This window comes from Lagopus muta, chromosome 3 (genome assembly GCF_023343835.1).
Source record: "Lagopus muta isolate bLagMut1 chromosome 3, bLagMut1 primary, whole genome shotgun sequence".
Taxonomy (NCBI): domain Eukaryota; kingdom Metazoa; phylum Chordata; class Aves; order Galliformes; family Phasianidae; genus Lagopus; species Lagopus muta.
Window position 1 is genome coordinate 16,635,954 of NC_064435.1, and position 21,611 is coordinate 16,657,564.

Consider the following 21,611-nt stretch of genomic DNA (forward strand, 5'->3'; position numbering starts at 1 on the left):
TCTATTTCTTGGGCTATTTCCTTGTCCTGGAGGCATCACCACTGTCATCACTATCTGATCATCTGTCATCATTGACATCATATGATGTCATATCTGATCATCATTTTTGAGCTAAAGCTCAAAAAATGTGTCTCAAAGATGTGATTAGTCATCAAAATGTTAGTATAGACTTATAACTACATTTGCATTGCTGTGTGGATTAGACTAATGGCACATTTGCCCTGTAACCTCTTTCCAGCTGTGGGTAAAATTTCAGTAAAGGAAAGGATATTAATTGAATGTGTTTATATGTCACTTATAGCAGCAAAGACTTTTACAGTGTTATCTTATTGTGAATAATCATTTCCTTTTATTTCCCCTGATTTTAGCCTCTGCAAGTTTCATATAATATTCCTAGTTCTGTAGAATAATATAATAAAAACAAGGTATTAACACGTTTGAAACACTGCAAGTTTCTCATTCAATGAATAGGAGGCCATCTCAAGACTATTTTAGTAACCTGAAGTCTATACTTTTTTCTCTTTTTAGTGGTGAATTGTTCTGATCCTGGAATTCCTGCAAATTCCATACGAGAGAGTAAAATAGAACATGGAAATTTCACATATGGCACAGTGGTATTTTATGATTGTAATCCTGGTTATTTTTTATTTGGTTCTTCAGTTTTAGTTTGTCAACCAAATGGCCATTGGGACAAACCACTGCCTGAATGCATTAGTAAGTAGATAATGTGTATGCTTCTGTTAAAAGTGTTAACTGGTCTAGATATTATTTTACACAACATTTCTATCAGTACCAGAAAAGCAATTAGAATAATCATATTTATTTACATATTTGTGTGTGCAAGAATGAGAGAAGTGGAGCTTCAGTGGCAGCTGAAGTACAGCAATTATATTGTTATTTCATGCAGCAAATAGCATTGAAATAACGAGAAATACAATAAAGAAAACAAAAAAATCTCTGAATACTTCAGAAAAACTTATCCATTTAATTTATCAATACATCTCAATTGACCACAAAACTACAATGATACTGAATCTTAAAAAATACAGGGCCAACTATTGGATTATGCCACTAATACTTTCTGGACATCATCTGAGACAACAGCAAGATCAAAATATCTGAATACATTAGGCAAACACCAAAAAGAGAACCAAAAATGTCCTTTAGATGTTCTCAGCTTTTCACACTACTTGAGTAAAAGTCATATGCAACCTATCCATCAGGAAGGCAAAGAGATAAACACAAAGATTTTTTTGTTTGTTTGTCCTGAAGAACTTTCTATCTGTGATGCCGTAGATATTTCATAAATTTTTCACTGACTGGGATGGTTGATTTGCTGAGTTCTTTATATACTTTTATACAAGATTTTACTTTGGGATCAAGTTTTCTCTCTGAGTAAGGCTGAAAACTTTTTCACTAAGATAAAAGGAAAAACAAAGTTTCCTTGTTCAGGAGTCATGGACGAACATTTACAATACATTACATATTTTTTCTCAATTTTACTTTTTTTTGCTTTCAATAATTAGGATTTTTCCAATTTTGCTATCCTCTCTCTAAAAAAAAATCTGCTATTTATTTATTTTTACTGCTTAAATCTCCTGGTTCTGGATTTTTTTCTACTTTGTACAGGATAAGCAGATTAACTGTAATTCAGAATTATCCTTACAATGGATTTAAACTGTTATACATTCATTTTGATATAACAATACTGTTTCAGAAATACAAATTTTAACTAATAGTAACATATCTCCAGGTATCTCCTGTATGTAAAGGTACAAAGGTTTTTTTCTTTCCCTTTTTGTGTTTTTCTCACTTAATCTTCATGCAGAATTGTCAGAAATAATTTACTACTGCCGATTTTAATCTTTTTCAAGTTTTCCTTTGGCAGTGAAAGTGCTACATAGAATTCTGAAAGGGCATTCTCAGCTTTATTTGCATAATTTGTATAAAGGGGTTGAGGAATTGTAAATCAGACATATCCAAGTTATTCAACAATCACAATCATAGAGCTTACTAAAATTACTCTGATGCATCTACTGTACATTTTTATAAGACCCCCATAAACTTCTAGTGTATTTTGCAAATTGGCTCTGTTTTGCGCATATGCAAGGCAGTCATTCAGTTGCTGGCATTTTCCACTGTAAGAGCAATGGAAAATAAGCTAAAAGCTGGCTGACTGTTTTCCTTTGAATCTTTGTTGTTGTTTTTTTGGTTTTTTTTGTTCTTTTTTTTTTTTTTAACCTAGCTGGAATTCAGTCTCTCTTTGACTGCACTCAAAGAGCTTATCTTCTTATGAAATACCAATAGAGTAATGGACAAGAGACACACTGTGACAAAGAAAAAATTATTCACCTGTAAAGTAAATCAGTTCCTTTGAAATGTGATGTTCTACAACATGTTCTGATCTTTTAAGTAATACAAATCCTGTAAGAAACTGTTCACTAAGACCATAATGCTTTTTCAACTTTTCCTTTCAATTAAAGACTTTAAGGTGCATATGCTATTCAGGCACATACTACTAGAAAAGCACTTTAAATTTGTAGCCTACTCAGAATGAAAGATACATTTTGACAGTATACCTTAGAGAATTTCAGTGACCATATTTGTTTCCTGGATTGCAGAGTATTCTCAATTTAGTTCTCAGAAATGTATTTTAATCTCCTATTTGTAAACTACCATCTAGACAGAATTCCCATCTTCCAAGCTCGAAATCCAAACAATATAAGCTAGTTTTTTGCTGATGTCTTTGTCATCCTCTCAATAACTCTATCATAGTACCTTGTCCTGACTTTTTTTCCCTGACAATAGGACATATACAGCCATTCTCAGCTATCAGATAGATAAACTCATGACTTGTTGACAGCTCTGCAGATTATAGAAAGCTGATGATATGCTTTTTAATTCACTGCTCAAGAAAAACATAACATTTATAAATTGAATTGGACTTCAAACTAACAATGTTGTAATTTCTTTGATGCATAATCACATTTGACCAGAAACTGGTGTAAATTTATACTTCTTTGCAGAATGTTATATCTTTTATATAATTGGTCAGTATTATCTTTGTATTTGATGATTAGAAGGTGTTGGTTTGTTTGTTTGTTTGTTTGTTTGTTTTCTCCCCTAGGAAAAAAAATAGCCATTGAAATCTCACATTTGATTTTTTTTTTTTTAAATATCTTTTTATCAGAATTTCATTTTCTAGATTAGTTATTAGGATCCCAGGACTTTAAGGTACAAATATAAATACAGAGAAAAAGTTTGTATAGGAAATACCCAAACTGCATACTGTAAGGTGTTGATACAAAAGTAATGTTTCCTCTGTGATAACATCTTTTACTCTGAAAATGGCAGAAGAAGCAAATGAGAAAAATAAAGATGACCAAAAAAAAAAAAAAAATCAGCAAAATTTGTAAGCATTGTTCAAAAAAAGAAATAGTTTCATTTTACTGAAGCCTAGATGGTAAATATGCTTTTTTACTAATAACGTTCTAAGTTCTTTCTGTAAAATCATAAACAATAGTAGATTTTATATAAATGTATGACTAAACAAATAACATGATAACAGGAAGTGTTTGATTTGTATTATGAACTAGTCCCATCATTTTACAAGTCTATCAAAAAGTACAGTGGTGACTAATTTTAAATCAGAGCCAATCAATCACATAAAACATCCCTAAATCCTTTGTGGGGTTGAAACAAGAGGGTTCTTGGATGAAGAAGGATCTTGAAACAAGAAGGCTAGTTGGATCCTTGAGAAAATGTGACACTGAAATCAGTGTATGTATAAATGTAAACCACTAAGAGTGAAAGTAATTATTAGAAAAATATTTACACATAGCTTTAATGTTATATTGTACAGCCAATGTGCTGTTGTACAAACCTGAATTACTAGAGAACGGAATAAATTCTCGAGTTTGATTAGGCTTCTGATTAAAAATACAATAAAAACCTGCTGAAAATGTTATGATATTGAAGATGATGGAGTGTTGATTTTAAACAAACAGCAACAATAATCGGTATGATTTAAGGGCTGTTCCAGCAACGTGGTATTTGCAGCTGTAATGTCTGATTTTCAGTATATACATAAATACGAATATTTGGTCAAGATTTGCCACATGCCATACACAAGTGTAAAAAGTAAATGAAATGTGTAAGGTTGAATTAATTTGTAGATAGTGAATTTGGCTCATGAATGTTAATCTTGTTTTCCGAATTTGCCAAATGTAGCTTGCTTTAGATTTACTATTCACTGTGAATTCTTAAGTTTTTTTGTATGTTGGCTTTGCATATGAAGGTGTTTATTATGTATGCTCTTAAAAGACAGTAGTTAATTTTTTTCAATACATAGATTTGTTTCCATTACATGCATTGTTTATATATAATACTCTTCACAATGATGCATAAGGCCTTTTAAATTTTACTTAACTCTTATTCATTAGCTAGATGCCACAGTAGCTTCACTGTAATGTTTTGGAGCTTTCCAATAGATGAAAGACTTCTAAAATTGTTACAGTGACACTGTCCTGATTTTAGATCAAGTTTCTGAAATTTCACCTGTTTTTTATTCCTAAAACTATGACTGCCTTAACAAAATTATAGCAAGAGATACTTACTGTATTTTTGTATATAAAAGGCAATTAAAGGACAAAAATAAGTAGCTAAGCATTTCCATATTCTTTCTTGAGTTTACATACATCCTGACATTTAAGCCAGTTAGCAGAATTAGGTATGTATAACTGCAATCTGTAAATGAAAATCACAAAAAAGGCAAGATTATGAGGGTATTAAAAATTAATGACAGTATGAAAATATCTTGCAATTACCAATGAAAACTTGTACAATGAAAAAATAATAGAGATGTGATAATTTCTAAGAATGTCAGACTATTCAATGCAGTATCTGCAGAATTAGCATCAATGGATTGTACATATGAACAGGCTAAAACAAGAAATTGTTAGAATATGTACACAAATACTTCGTAGAATGGAATATCTTAATTAACCAAAACCTGTGAAGTAGCATGGAATTAAGGTTTAAAGCAAAACTTAATTATCTTGTTTATAAGCCTAATAGATGCCACAATCAATAATTAGGGCCCAGTGAATGAGAGATTCAGGTTTGTATATTCTCTAGTTCATCAGTGACTGGCAGATAATGTCTTACTGTATTTTTCTCTGACAGATGCATGCATGATTGTGTGCTTGTATATGACCGTGCCATAAAGCTCAGCTTTGTGAATGTCTTTGGACATCAATATCTTTATCTAAAACACGTTTTTTGAAATATAGAAGCATTTGTTTTACAGCTTTTTATCCGTAATGAACTTTATACTTATCATGCAAAGTGCTCACCTCCCTGAAGCCCTAAGAAGGTCTTCACAAAATTTATATATGAAGTTATGAAAATGATAACTACGAACTGTTTGATCAGTGATAATAACCTTTTTTTATCTCCAATAATTATGCATTGTAGTGATTGACTGTGGCCATCCTGGCGTTCCTCCTAACGCGGTCCTATCTGGAGATAAATATACATTTGGGTCTACTGTTCATTATACTTGCACAGGTAGACGCTCTCTGTTAGGGCAGTCATCTCGTACATGTCAGTTAAATGGACAGTGGAGTGGATCTCTTCCTCATTGCTCAGGTAATATTTTTGAATTAATGAGTGTGCTCAGAAGTTGCTTTGAATTAATTTGATTTTGTAGTACATTCTACGATTGATTTTATAAGAAAGCCATTTTAAACCCGGAAAATAATGTATAAAACTTAAATAATATTTTAATAGAAATAGAAAGAAGTAAAGTCTCCTAAAAGGGAGAATTCTACTAGCAAAAAACTAATATCTTCACAACATGATGTTTTATTTATTTATTTCCAAAGTAATTAATATTTACTTTATGAAACCTCTGTCATGTCTTAATTGTATAATACATACATCTTTATAAAAAAAACCCTAAAAACTCCAAATAATTTCAGATTATAGTACTTTATTTTGAGAGAAAACTGTCTAATCCTTCTAATAAGTTAGATCTCACTGAAGTCAAGATAAGTTACCAGATCAACTTAACATTTAGGAAACTATTTCACAAACTTAGTTTAACAGCATTGATCACATGAAAAATGGAAATCTAAGTCACAAAAATAAATTAATCCCAATCTCATAATTGTAGAAAATTCTAATCTGAAACAATCATTTTTTTCTCTCAGTTCATGAAGAAACATTGCTTTGACGTAGATTACAATTAATTTGACCTAGATTATAGGGAATCAAATTCTGACTGACCACAGTTTATGTACAGTTGTTTTCTTTAGCTGTTCTGCATCAAGCAAGTATTCTATCTTAGAACATCTTTTAGACTTTCTTATCAAAGATTTTATCTTTTTAAATTAATTTGCAGGTTACCATACAGAATGACCATATTACATGAAATGACCATTTACATGAAACAGTGTGTGAATCTATTAGTCTTCATTATTAGCCTTGATAACACGATTCCACAATTGATATGTACAAGGGCTGTGCCAAAAGTAATGCCTCTTATTACATTGTTTTGACCCATAGTGTCAGAGGCAGGTATTAATGGTATTGCAGTAGAGATTGAACCTTTCCACCAATATTCCATTGAATTTTGTTGTCGTGGAAGAGATAGCTGCATAAGAGCAGTTTTGACAAAAACGCATCTGACAAGGAAGTACATATAAAGCAAAGATGAGCCATCAAACTGTTCCATAAGGAAAAAATTGCACCCACTGATGTTCACTGAATGTATATAGAGACCAAAGTGAATATGAGCACAGTGAGGTGGTAGATGCTGTGTTTCAGCAATGGCAACAGCAGTAGTGGGTCATCTCAACTGGTGCAGATTTTTATGAGCACAGCATGCAAACTCTCATTCATCACTGGCTAAAATGCATTGCTAATGGTAGTGACTCTGTTGAAGAAATTGTTTTGTTGCTAAGACTTTATCAAATAATATTATTATTTGTTGTGCTCTTTGTTGTGCTCTTTATTGTGCTCTTTGTATCTGTGGTGTCTTAGGAGGCATTACTTCAAGAGCAACCTACAAACGTTAAAGACTTAGGCACTGTCTTTTTTTGGTGGTGATATCAGTAATAAATAATAGGTAATTCTCAGCTGACACCATTATTAATCTTTTTATATAAGAATTCAAAAATGCTAGGTGAACAAACATAAAGTGACCAAGTTTTTGTTAGATTACCCTTTAAATGTTTCCTATCTGTTACATCGCACTTTGTGTTTCACATTCCAGAGCTAGAAGGAATTTTGATTTCCCATTGATATCTTCCGGCATTCAGTTTTTGGTCATCATAAGCATGTCAGCTGGAGTCATAAATTTAGAGCAATGTAGAATATAAGGGCAAAAGTTATTGTGTACTAACTTAAGTAGACAAATAATCTCCTTTTAATGAAAATGTAATGCCAGCTGAGAATTTGTTACATGAGTGGAGCATGGTTCTTATTCAGAGTTGACTGTGAAAGCCATTGAATTAAATCTGTGAGGTAATGAAAATATGTTCTGTTACAATGTCATAACACTATTAACTCCCAATGTGATTAGTCACTGAGAGAAGCTGTAGCTTTCAATTAAAAAACAAATAAACAAAAACTGTCAGTTAACCTCTCTAAGATTAAAAGAGAAATAATTTCTGGTAACAATTAGGTGTTAAAAAAGAACACAATTGACTTTACATGAGAAATATTTAATTCATACTTGCACAGCAAAATGCCTATTTTTTTTTCCCTCAAAATATTATTTTAGGCATTATGGCAACTAACTTGCTGAAAATTGATGTGTTATTATAGAAACTTTACACTCATGGAATAAGTTTGTTGTAGTTAAAAAAAAAATAAGACTGCAAAACAGAAGGATTCATATCTTGAACTAAAGCTTTTTGAATTTAAAAAAAAAGTAGCAGACGCTAGATATTCTAAAAACTTACAATGTTATTTGCCTTGACATTTGGGCTGTAATTTTACCATTTATTTCTAAAGAGGGATGGCAGGCTGTTTTACTAATCTGAATCATATAAAGATATAGGTAAACAGAAAAGAGCTTAAATTTTTGAGTCATGGAATCAGTCATATAGCTGTTATATCTGCTGGAGTTAATATGCTAATTGTAAATGCTTTAAACTGTAGTCCTAATTGTTTATATCTATATTATATAAAACGACAGTGTAATTTGCATCACCAAGGTTTTTGCTTTCTAATTTTTTTGTTGTTGTTTTGTGCTTTTTTGTTCGTTTGTTTGTTTTATTCTTGTTTGATCATGTTGTGACCAAAAGCTTAATATCTTTTAAGGAAACATTGAGATAATTTCTGTTCTGCATTTATATAAAATTGGTAAAATTCAAATGATTTTTGAATCAATTTTGTCGTTATGGGGACTCACCCATTCAGGTGTATCTTTATTTCTAAAAAATATATGTTTATTTATAAAGTAAATAGATGTAAACATATTTTACATGCAGTACCATAGTATTTCATATTTATTCTAACCTCTGTATTTCAAATTTTAGGTGATACAGCCAGTTCTTGTGGTGATCCAGGTATCCCAGGTCATGGGTCTAGGGAAGAAAACAATTTTAAAATTAAAAGCACAGTACATTTCAGCTGTGATATTGGATACATTCTTCATGGCTCAGAAGAAAGAACGTGTCTGGCAAATGGAAGTTGGACTGGGAGACAACCTGAATGTAAAGGTAGATCAGCAAAGATACACAGATACACTCATTTTACAAGGTCTCTTGTTATTACACATGATAATCAGAAAAAAAAAAAAAAAAAAAAAAATTACATTGCCAGTTTTGTGACATGGTTTTATACTAACCATTAAAATTTTTCCAGTAAGTTGTTGCAATGTAATGTGCTTGACACCAAGATGCAAATTTAAAATCATTTGCTAGCAAGAAACTGCTTTTCTAAAATAAGTTGTTTTTTTAATTGTCATTATTTTAAATACACTGGGCTATTTGTTTCTTTTTGAGCCAACATCAGCTTTATGTGTTATCTAGTAGAAAATTTAAATGGAGTAGTAGATAAATCTCCTAAAACTCAATTTTCAGTGAAAGATTTTTTTTTAATGACCTTTATAAATTTGAATTTCAGAGACAGAGCTGTTTTAGAGAAAACACACTGTCATAATATCATTAGATATTTTTATGTAGTGAATGATTGGTTTAAAAATTGTGCTAACTGATACCGTTGATATTTTTCAGTAGAAAATGAAATGCTGAAACAAGTTTCTTCGTTGTAAGTCATTCTAGAATTGTTCACCTCTGTGTATAATCATAAAAGAGTTTTGAAAACATATTTATAAGATAATCAACTATACTTTATTCATCTAGATTCAAAAATAAGAAATAATTCCCAACAGATTCTACTTGACTCAATTGTACTTGACTGGTTATGTACTTTGATGATATTATAGTGCATACATACCATGGAATCAAAGAATACAATGTCAACTGTAGACCAGGCACTTTCTTAGTTGGTTAGTTGGAATTCTGTCTTTTAGCTAAATAATTCTTATTTATTTATTTATTTAGGCTTTGCTACCTGGAAGGGTAAAAGCAAATAATTCATGCAGACAGCTATTTACTGTACAACATGCTTTATCAGTAGGAGGTGAAACTTTCATTTTTCAGCACAACAGCACAGATTCCTGTAACATAACACTGCTGGCAACATGGATGTCCTTTGACATTTTTATTTCAAAAATGATCTCGACTACATTTTAAAAATATTTAATATTTTCCTTTATAGCTGTACAGTGTGGTAATCCAGGGACAACTGCTAATGGAAAAGTATTTCGCATTGATGGAACTACATTCTCTAATTCAGTGATTTATTCATGTATGGAAGGATACATACTTTCTGGATCATCTGTAAGACAATGTACTGCCAATGGAACATGGTCTGGATCCTTGCCAAACTGCACAAGTAAGACACAGGTCTACTATATACTCCTTGTTTTTAGCTTTATTGAAAGACAGTGAAGTAAACTATAAAGAATGACCACAAATAAGATGAAGGCTTTTTCTTGCACTACTTCATAAATAATTTTGTACATGGAATACTCTAAAAATACAATGCAGTGAAAAGATGAAGAATATCTGTACTGAATGCTCTGCTTACTGAATGCTGCACATAGTTGTTTGGGAACTGCTGAATCACAGCCTGAACCTCTGATTGATCACCTGAGGCGAGCCATGAGTCAGCCACGGGAGCACAGGTGAAGGCAATTCACCTGTGCTGCCAGAAGGGATGGAGCCTGACTCCACCTCTCCTAGACCCATGTAAGAGCTGACTACCAGTGGGGAAGTGAAGAATCCAGAAGAGATTTGCTCCACTGGAGTTTCATAAGTGAGCCCAGGATATGGGTAAACTTCTATCTTTTCTGCTTTGGTGTAATAACTGTATAGCCAAGCTCTTAGGTATACCTTGTAACTATAGCATTTGTGCATTCATTGTTTATACAATCAAAATATATAGACTACAGACCAATTGAGATTGCTCTGTAATTACTTGACCTATGTACTTTACTTCATTCTTGTCTTCCTATTTTTATCTGTGTTTTTATTTAGTGGTATATCGGTAGCTGCCTTTAGACTAGCTCAGCTAACGTTATGGTGTATATTCTGTAGTCTGTTCCACATCTGCAGGTAGATGTTATGTTGTCTGGGACTATTTCATTTTTCTGAAGATCTGAATCACTCATATTAATTAAAATCCCTTTGCACAAATTGTGGTAAACTGTGGAGCAGGTATACAATGCACCTTGGATTCTCAGTTCACCAACAAGGGATTTGTTCAGAATGCTCCACAGGTTTTCTCATTTTGGAAACCAGGATACAGAGAGGGTGCCAGTCTCACTGGACACGCTTTGGCATGGAGTTTGAAGTAGCTAGGATGGGTTCTCTGCCTAAGAAACTGTGATAAAGATACTACAGGGAGATTGTCAAATTTACTATTAGATGAACTGTTAAAAACATGTGTGCTGCATGTTGTATAAATTAGTTTGTTTGTTTGTTTGTTTGTTTTCTTCTCCCTGAAAAGACCAGCTTTTGATCATTTCCACTATGGTTCTCGTGATTTCTTTCTCTGAAAACTGAAGCTGAGACTTATAGACCAAATTCATGAGAACTGAGAAAAAAGACATTGCAGCAATTTTTACACCAGAAATCACAGAAGGTTTTACAACCATTCTCTCATGTAAATGCTATTGGCCCAATTTTGGAATAAACTATGTAACATAATTGTGGATTGCCTGAATATTCACATCAGTTTATATACATAGTTGTGAAATTTTCCAGGCAATGTTTTTTTTTTTTTTTTTCAGGTTGTTCAAATGGAAAAATAAACCAGACAACAAATACCTACATTTTTAACAATAAGGCTCGGAAGTGATAGGAGGTCTGAAACAGTAGCAGTGATGCGTGGTTTATTTCTTGCTTTTTTTCATTTTATGATCTTAAAATTTTACTGATCAAAATTCTACAGTCCATTACTTCTGCTTTGGAACAGGTGTATTGATTTTCTCCAAAATGTTATTACTGTACAGCTGCTCGAGTTGTGTTTGGCAGCTAATTTGGATGACATACCTTATGCTGATGAAGACCAGATTTGTACTTTTGCTCCTCTTATTTCTCCCTAATAAATCTCTAGTTTTGCCCTGTCTGTTTTCCTCTTATATATAAATACATCACATTCAATATTTAAAAACTGTTTTTCAATTCTTTACTTGCAGTTATCAATTGTGGAGATCCAGGAGTTCCAGCAAATGGCATGAGATATGGTGATGATTATGTGGTTGGACAAAATGTTACTTATATGTGCCAACCTGGATATACAATGGAATCAGATAGCTCCTCCATTCGCACTTGTACTAGCAATGGCACGTGGAGTGGATCAATCCCAACATGCAGAGGTATAATATTTATTTAGTCAGCTATTTCTTCTAGTTCATTTACATCCACTGTTCATTGCAAGGAGTCAGCCAAGTACTTTTTTAGAAATCTGTTATTACAAATATGTTGCTTGGCTGCTGGAAAATGACTTAATCACTTGGTTCTTTTCTCCAGTTTTAAAACTTTTAGATGACAGCACTGCATGTTGACAGGTTTTTGCTGCTGCTGCTGCTGGTTCTTTTTCCTTTTTAATACTTACAGAATACTGTATTATTTTGTTGCTAAATTGAATTAGCCAGTATGAAATGATGGTAGTTTACATTTTTTTGTTTGTTAACCTTAAAGATGTCATTACCAAAGATAAGCCATGTACAGTTGTTTCTGTCTTTACAAAAATACCACTCTGGTATATATAATACCACTTCTATAATGTGAAAACTAGAATGATGAATCTCCAGGTCCTTGCTTTCTTTCACTTATTAATTGTATTGGTGATATTTCTGCTTTATTGAACTTCTTTTTAAAACACTTATTTGTAGTTTAAATAGCAAAAATTCTGAACTTTACTAAAAGATAACCCTCATCATCAAAACAATTTTTTTTCTGAGAAACCTATCACAACTGTAAAGAAGCAACATTAAATTTTTAATGTTCTTTCTTCCTGAGCTGATACTTAGTTTGTTTAATCTTTAGTTTTCTAGAATTTAATTGTCTAAGCATGTACTTTGTTCTCATGAATGGTTTATTTTTTTTCTGGATGTTTGACTATATACCTCATTTTCTCTCTTGAGGAAAAACAGGTTAAATCCTTTTGATTCTCCACTCCAGTTGCACGTATTTTCCTTCTCAAGTATGATTGTTTCAATATGCTACCAAGTATAATATAACTCTCTGTATTTTGTCAATTTCAGAAGATGTCTAACTTTCAGATTCTCTTAAAAATTAACTCATTTCTATTTTATTGTGCTCTTCTTAACCAGACACAGCTTCAATTGCAAATCTGATTTTAAGAGCATAAGAATGACCAGACCAACCAGTCTGGTTGACTACAATTTAATTTGCTTCTAAGAGTGCCTGTAAGTGAAAAGCTATTAGGTTAACAGACAGAACGATTATTTATGATACAATTTCACCAAAATCTTCCCAGCATCGCATTCTTGAGGACTGTGCTGCACCTGACTGGAGAGCTAGCTCTGATCTGACTCAAACAAATGTATAAAGAAGGAAGCAGACTGTTAGTTTTGGCTTCAATTTCTAGACGGTAGATACTTATGTTTTGTATAAATGCTAAACAACAATAATATAAAGAATCTCTAGGATTCACTGGGTGTGCAACTCTAGTTAATAACTGATTTAACTATTCAAATAAAATAAATACATAATATTCATTAGTATGTTTGAAATTTATAATATTTAGTTCTTACTGTAAGGAGAAAATGCCAGGGTCTTTTGGTACTACTTAGTTAAAGTAATTGGAAAATGAACTGTCCAGAACACGGGCACGTAATTGTTGCAGTGCTGTTGTAATAGAAGATATAAATGATTCTGTGGTGCTGTTGAGATGCATAAAGATGCTTATTCAAGCATTCATTTGTTTTGTTTAATTTTTAGTTTTTAACACAGACCTGCGTTATTATAATATACTTTAAGTTGAATATTTGAAAGCTGTTTCTGTATCACAGCATCATGAAATCAGAAAATGGTTTAGGTTGGAAAGGAATTTGGAAATCATCTGGTTCGATGCCCCTGCTCAGACAGGGACTATTACCAAGGACAGCTTTCTCAGGATCCTGTTCAGATGGCTTTTGAAGGTCTCCAAGGACAAGAGACTCCACAATCTGTGCCAGTGATTCATGACTCATACAGTAAAGAAATGTTTCTTGATGTTAAGACAGAAACTCTCGTGTTCCAGTTTATGCCTATTTCTTTTTTTCCTGGCTCTGGGCACTATTGAAAAGAATCTGTCCTCGTTTTCTTTGTATTCTCCCTTTAGATATTAACGTATATTGATAAGATCTGCCCTGTGCTGCCTCCTTCTGCAGTCTGAACAGTCTCAACTCTCTCAGTCTCTCTTCATAGGAGAGTTGCTCCTGTCCCATAGAATCATCACAGAAACACAAGGTTGGAAACGACCTGTAAGACCATCCAGTCCAACTGTCTCCTCATCACCTTTGCCACCACAAGCACTAAACCATATCATGCAGCACAGTGTACAGATGCCTCTTGAACACTTCTAGGGATGGTGACTCCACCACCTCCCTGGGCAGCCGTTCCAGTGGCTGACCACTCTCTGAGAGAAAAAGTTCTTCCTTATATCTAATTTAAACCTCCTCTGATACAACTTGTGGCCATTGCCCCCTGTCCTGCTCATGACCTGGCAGAAGGGGCCAAATCCCTCTTCACCACAGCCTCCCTTCATGAAGTTGTAGAGTGCAGTGAGGTCTCCCTTGAGCCTCCTCTTCTCCAGACTGAACAATCCCAGCTCTCTCAGCTGTTCCTCATAAGACTTGTGTTCCAGACCCCTCACCAGAGAAGGACTCCTGTCCTTCTCTGGACACGCTTCAGGACCTCAACATCTTTCTTGTAGTGAGGGGCCCAAAACAGAACACAATATTCAAGGTGTGGCCTCACCAGTGCTGAGTAGAGGGGGATGATCACCTTCCTGCTCCTGCTGGCCACACTATTTCTAATGCAGGCCAGGATGCTGTTGGGCACACTGTTGGCTCATGTTCAACCAAGCATCAACCAACACCCCAGGTCTTTCTCTTCTTCACACTTATCCAGCCACTCATCCCCAAGCCTGTAACGCTGTATGGGATTGTTGTGCCTAAAGTGCAGGACCCAACACTTGGCCTTGTTGAACCTCATCCCATTCACCTCAGCCCAGTGGTCCAGCCTGTCTAAATCCCTCTTAAGGGCCTCCGTACCCTCAGGCAGATCGACACCACCTCCCGACTTGGTGTCATCTGTGAACTTACTGAGGGTGCACTCAATCCCCTCATCTAGGTCATCAATGAAGATATTAAACAAGATGGGCCCCAGTATCAGCCCCTGGGGGACACCACTTGAAATGGGTCGCCAGCTGGACTCCATTCACCACGACCTGCTGGGCACAGCCCTCTAGCCAGTTCCTTGCCCAAAGATGTGTATGTCTGTTCAGACCACGGACAGCCAGTTTCCCCAGAAGAAGCCTGTGAGAGACCATGTCAAAGGCTTTGCTGAAGTCTAGGTAGGCTATGTCAACAGCCCTTCCCTCATCTACCAGACTGGTCACCCAGTCATAGAAGGAGATGAGGTTGGTCAGTCACAACCTGCCTTTCATGAACCTGTGCTTACTCACAGACTCACAGAAAATGTGGAACATTCCTCCTATGAGGACAGGCTGAGAGTGCTGGGGCTGTTTGACCTGGAGTAAAGAAGGCTCGGAGGTAACCTGATAGCAGCCTTTCAGTATCTAAAGGGGAGCTACAGGATAGAAGGGGATATACTCTTTAGCAGTGTCTGCAGTGATAGAACAAGGAAGAATGGCTTCAAGATCTAAAAGGGTAGATTTAGGGTAGATATAAGGAAAAAAATCTTTTGCAGTGAACTTTTGCACTGGGACGGGTTAGTGACATAGTTGATGCCCTATCCCTGGAGACTTTGAAGGTGGTGCTGGATAAGGCCCTGGGTAATGTGATGTAGCTGTGGTGTCCCTGTTCATTGCATGGAGTTAAACTAGATGGCCTTCAGTGATGCCTCCCAACTCTAAGGATTCTATAATTCAATGATATCACAGTGGTTGAAGTTCCCCATGAAGACCAAGGCCTAATTCACTTAGTCTTTTCTTTAGTCCAAATCCATAAACTCTCAGCTGGCTGTGGCTCAATAACACCAAGTGCACAAACATGAGAACAAACTTCTTGACTTTGAAGATAATGGACCACGAACAGGCTACCCAGATGGGTTGTGAAATTTACTTCTCTGAAAGTACTCAGAATTTGCCTAGATGCTTTCCTGTGCTACCTACTCTAGGGAACATACTTTAGCAAGGGGGTTGGACTGAATGACTTCCAGTAGTTCCTTCATTTGCTTCCCTTCATTTTCTAATATGCTTTTTCCTAGCTTTTCTTTTTAAAAATCATTTTGTTTTCTCCTTTTAATTCTTTATTTTTGCCTAAGTTTTCCTTCCTCTTTTTAATTCATATTTTCTTTCATCTAGCTTCTTGTATACCCTTTTTACTTCAGCCCTCAGTTAATAATTGCTACTATCCCATTATCCAGGGAACAGTGTTTTCATTTCTGTCTACACTTCTACACCTCTACTACTTTTATGTCAGTAATTTCTACAGTCCTTCTGTGATGTTTTTCAATCTTCTTTCCTGCAGATGAGTAGATGGTGTTTTTATTTTTTTCCTTGGAGGCCTGGAAATGAGGAACTCTATTGCAGTGGAGTTGGGCTTTTCTTAGAAGAAGCAACACTGATAATTTAAAGAGGATGCAAATCTTGCAATTTTATCCTTCCACTTTGATGTGCTTTTTTTTGTTGAAGAACTAGTCGTGAAGCAAATATTAATCACACTGTAGTACATAGAAACAGGCTTTCTAGGCGTATTTTAGAGGAATCATGCACTGGAACTTGATCAATGGGCATTAGTATCTGCAATATGTATAAATTTCTTAGTAGGAAGAAAATATTCGACTATTATTTGGCTATTATCTCACTAAAAATAATTTTACTCTATGTTGTCAACACAAACAAACAAATTAAATTAGTATAATATTACCAGACTTTTTTAATTATTGTACACTTCATAGTCTCTATACTGATTTTGAGGCAATTTTGCTGCCTTGCTTGATACAGCATCCAGTTTAATACACTTTATCAATCAGCCATTATAATGTCTCTGAAATGGAGAAAACTAGGAAGCACAAACTCCAGAAAATGCGGCAACAATATATTGAGAAATACAGCATTATCTTACTTAATTGTCCTCTAAAGAAGGTGAAATTTGCACATATGGTTCTTCTTGTAACAGTGTACACAGGGAATATTTACAGCAGCTGGGTCTAATTATTTTGAATGTTATTGCAGCTGTTACCTGCCCAACTCCACCGCAGATTTCTAATGGAAGGTTGGAAGGAACAAACTTGGACTGGGGATTTAGCATTAGCTATGTTTGCTCTCCAGGCTATGAACTCTCTTTTCCTGCTGTTTTGACTTGTGTTGGGAATGGAACTTGGAGTGGTGAAGTACCTCAGTGCTTGCGTAAGTATTTTCTCTATGGTCCTGTATTTCTTAATTCAAATATTGTGCTTTTTCTTTTTTTTTACATATATTTTTTAAAATCTTGTTTAAAATTGTGATATTATTTATATATTAGTGAAGATATAGGAATATCTGTAAATCCTTTGTGAGATCACATGAAAGTGAAAGAAATATAATCAATGAACATCAAATATCCCAACAAAACACGCCGCCTTGTATTTGGATCCAGCCATGTAATGAATTGGGGAAAATTCATTATAAACTCTTTATTTGCTTATTACTTATGCTAGACTTTCTCTGATGTCACTGAGAGTTGTGTATAATACTAGTGTTTACTAAATCCCAGGAGTGTTCCCTGACAATTTTCTGTTTTTCCCCATACGTTAAATTGAGTTACTGTTGTGTGCAGTAAATTTTATTAACTTGAAAGTTGTCACATTGATGGATTTTTATATTGCTAAAAATTTAATTGTAATAGCAAATGAGCCTCTTTCTCTAGGTCTGTATTGTTCCACTTATTGTTTAAAAACCCTTTTTAAATATGTGATTGTGGTGTTTCTGAGAGATTCATTTGTTTGCGTTTTGTAGTTGTTCATAGAACAGCTATACCACAGGAAATGCAATCTTGAGCAAGCAGCTTATCTGGAAGAGGATAATTTCTTTTTGGTGGCCCTAAAGCTTCATTTGAACTTGCTAGCTAGCTTTCTAAATGTTGAAATAAGTATTTTTCCATTATTTTACCAGGTGTTTTTGTTGTTGTTGTACTTGTTTTTTGCATTCTTCATCTCTCCCTTTCAAGTATTTATTTCAACTACTTAAGCTGCATCCTAATACTATGGAACCGTAACGATCATTATCACTTCCTTACTTTTCCTATCAAGGATATTCTCATACCATCAAAAAACTGTTACTTAGTATACTGAAACTACATATCAGAACTGGAATATGGTGAAAGGCATTGTTTCTGGAAGCATTTGCTATTTATGTTCATTAGTGGAAGGTTTTCTAGAATTTACAATATTAAAAACGACAAAGACCATGTAAAATGCTTTTCATCATTTGTTCTTGACTGAAATATTGTGCTCTTACGTTAATTTTTTTGATATCAGAAGCTATTTTTCATCTTTTGATGTTGGAATACTTCAGAATGCTCTGAAAAATGGATCCCACCTTTAAAATATTTAAAAGGTATAGTTAGCCCAGAGTACAGCTGCCCAGGAATTAAGGATGGTTTCATGCAGAGATTACATTAACTGAGTATTGCTGATGTGCAGAGGTTACCCATTGGTTTGCAGTGTATATCAGTAGGCAGCCAGTGCTTGTCAAAGCGCTTAAGCTAGCTGCCATCTGGCAGAAATGAAGAGCTGGTCTAAGTCATTCTCAATGAGAAATTTTAAATCACCCTTGACATCAGAAATTTAGTACCCAGCTTGACTCCATAGAGCCTGTTGCTGAAGATATGCAAGTTATAGCTAGGTGGAATAATTTGGAATGGGATACATTCTTTTGTTGTTGTTGTTGTTGCTATTTATTATCTATGACCTATTATATTTATCTGTTTAATTAGTTACATAGCATCTTGAATAAAGGACCGCTGTTCTTATGAGCTTGAGAATAGATGGCAAAAAAAAGAAAAAGAAAAAGAAAAAAAGGTCTTTTCCTGAAAATGCTTAACTACAAATTTAACTTACTATTAGTCAATTAACATATTTGAAGAATGAGAGTAGCTTCATAGCCTCAGTGCCAGACCTCCACAGGGCTATCTCTGTTGAAAGGTCTCCATATCTCTATTAAAGATTCCAGGAAACCATAGGACAGTATTTCCACTGGGAATGGGAACACTTGCAGAACTTCTAGTTTGCTGTACTTTTAGTTTGTCCTGTAGTTCCCTATTTCAATATCAGAGGAAAACTGATGGGAATTACCATAGTGCCTTTTATATCAAAGGCAGATACTCAGTAGATATTCAGTGTCTGGTTAAAGGCTGCTGAGAGTGGAATGATGAAATTTTGATTTTGTTTTTAATTAAAAAATAATAAACTTAACAAAACATTATTTTTTTTAATGTGAGGATTTTTCTTTTTGCTGGAGAGTGGATGCTACTTTGTTAATATAAAAATTAAAAAAAAAAAAAAAAAAGCAAACCTGATATGGAGACAATTTCTAACCTCTGTGTTAGAAACATATATGTTGCATTTATTTTCAAATTAAGATTTCCATATGATTTTGATAATTAAAACAAAAATTACAACAGTGATTTTTCAATCAATCAGTGAGATTATTTCTGTGGCACTAGTCCCTATTCACAGATCTTTTTCAGAATTGAGCCCGTAATTCTTTCAACAGTCCCATTCCACTTAAGGCTGTAAAATTTTATACAATTTTAATGTGTCGTAGATCATGCCCTTTTTCTTCATCAGCATGAGTGTGCATGAAGATCCCTTTCAATCAGTGTCAGCAGTAGTAGGTAAAGAGCATTACAATAAAAGATACATTTATTTACTATCAATTCTTTTCTCACAGCAAAGTTTTGTGGTGACCCTGGAGTACCCTCTCAAGGGAAAAGAGAAGGCAAGAGCTTCATCTACCAGTCAGAAGTCTCATTCATCTGCAATCTGCCTTTTATTTTGGTTGGTTCCAGCACCAGGATTTGCCAAGCAGATGGCACTTGGAGTGGTTCTTCACCTCGATGTATAGGTAAGTTGACACCCATATTGTAAACAGTTCCTGAATGCTTATTATTCCTTTTCCTGCAAGTCAATCTAAGCATTTTCAGCAATTTCACATCATCTTCATCTTTTTCTATACTGTCTGAGAATCAAGTCACTTTATTTCTGTTTCTCTCATTGGCTTATTGCACATTATTGAGCAATTTTTTTTTTAATATACTCATGTTTCGTTAAAATATTATGCTTTGCTTTGTCTCTAATTTAAAATATATATTTTTTAAGAACCTACTCGTACAGCATGTGAAAATCCAGGAGTACCAAGGCATGGATCGCAAAACAACACATTTGGCTATCAGGTGAAGTATGCTATATTTTATTAATTGGATATTAATCATGTTTTATCCTGCCTCAAAGCTAATAAAGTTAATAAATCAGAGGTCAAGAAACTACTTGTGTCCTAAAAAAGTTGGTTGCTCAGATATTACCATGTTTCATTATTTCTGCTTGCTGAATTATCTTGACTTTGTGTCCTTAGTAGTGCTCTATAATGAAAGTCAGGTGATCAAGTTTTGGTTTAAGTTTCACCTTTAAGGTGTTCAGTATTTCCAAAGCAATATACATGCACTCTCTACAATTTGTCAAATGAGATTTTTCACTTTGAAAGTGTGTGTACTCAGTGCCAAACTGCTAACATAAACATATTTTTCAAAAATATTCATTTGGTTGGAACTTTTTTGGAGGGGAAGGAGGTGAAAGTGGGATGTAATTGGTTATTTTGTGTTTGGGTGTTTTTACTTTTCTGAAATCATAGAACCACAAATGAATCAGAGTCCAGAGGTCCCTCTGGAAAGCTTCTAGTCCAATCACCACCTTCTCAAAGCAGGATCAACTTGGATTGGCTGCTTCTTTGTCCAGGTTGGTTTGGAATATTTCCAGGGATGAAGACTCCACTAGTACTCACTCAACAAACTGCTCAAAGTTTATCATTCTTGCAGCAATAATGTTTTTTCTTATGTTTAAACAGAATTCCCTGAGTGTCAGTTAGTACCTGTTTTGCAATGGTGCCTGATCGCTGGGAACCATTGAGAAAAGTTTGGTTTCCTTTCCTGCCCCCAACAGGTGTTTGTACATACTGATAGGATTCCTCCTGAGCCTTTTATTTTACGAGATGAACAATCACTATTCCCTCATCCTCATATGTCAGGTTCTTCAGTCCCTTAATCACTTTGTGGCCTTTCACTGGACTCCCTGCATCTCTTGTACTGGGGAGCCCAGCAATGAACACAGCACCCAGGTGTATCACACCAGGGCTGAGCAAAGGGAAAGGATCACCTCCCTAGACCTACTGGTACTGATCTGCTTGATGCAGCCCAGAAGGCTATTGATCTGCTTTGCTGCAAGACTATTTTGTAAGCAAGTTTTGTTTGGATGTGCTCCTGGTGGAATTACATGCAATGTTTTCTGTGCTAAAATGTAGTATATGCAAAGTAAATCTTTTGCTGTAGGTTTTCCCTATGGAACGCTATATAGATGGTAAGTGTGTGATGTGAGTTGTTTTTGCACTCAGTGATGGAAAACCCTTTTTATAATGTAGCAAGAGATCTTTAATAATATTGCTTAATGAATAACAGTGCTAAAATGTGAAACTTAAAAAATGGAATTTCTAATTTTCTGGATCACACAAAAAAAGATGTCAGTGAGTTATTTTTGTGGGTGAATGGTGTACAGACAGAAATGTGTCCTGTTGTTTGCCAGAAA

The 21,611-nt window shown here is 34.5% G+C and overlaps 1 protein-coding gene across 5 annotated transcripts in view; it reads left to right on the forward strand.

The window, feature by feature from the left end:
- Positions 1-21,611, forward strand: part of CSMD3 (CUB and Sushi multiple domains 3) — a 528,421-nt gene that overhangs the window by 483,694 nt on the left and 23,116 nt on the right. For all 5 annotated transcript variants that reach the window (XM_048939546.1, XM_048939547.1, XM_048939548.1 and 2 more), the window contains 8 exons: positions 529-714; positions 5,476-5,649; positions 8,547-8,729; positions 9,793-9,969; positions 11,777-11,956; positions 17,011-17,184; positions 19,708-19,881; positions 20,136-20,209. In XM_048939546.1, the coding sequence (XP_048795503.1) occupies positions 529-714; positions 5,476-5,649; positions 8,547-8,729; positions 9,793-9,969; positions 11,777-11,956; positions 17,011-17,184; positions 19,708-19,881; positions 20,136-20,209 (1,322 nt within the window). The remainder of the gene's footprint in view (positions 1-528; positions 715-5,475; positions 5,650-8,546; positions 8,730-9,792; positions 9,970-11,776; positions 11,957-17,010; positions 17,185-19,707; positions 19,882-20,135; positions 20,210-21,611) is intronic.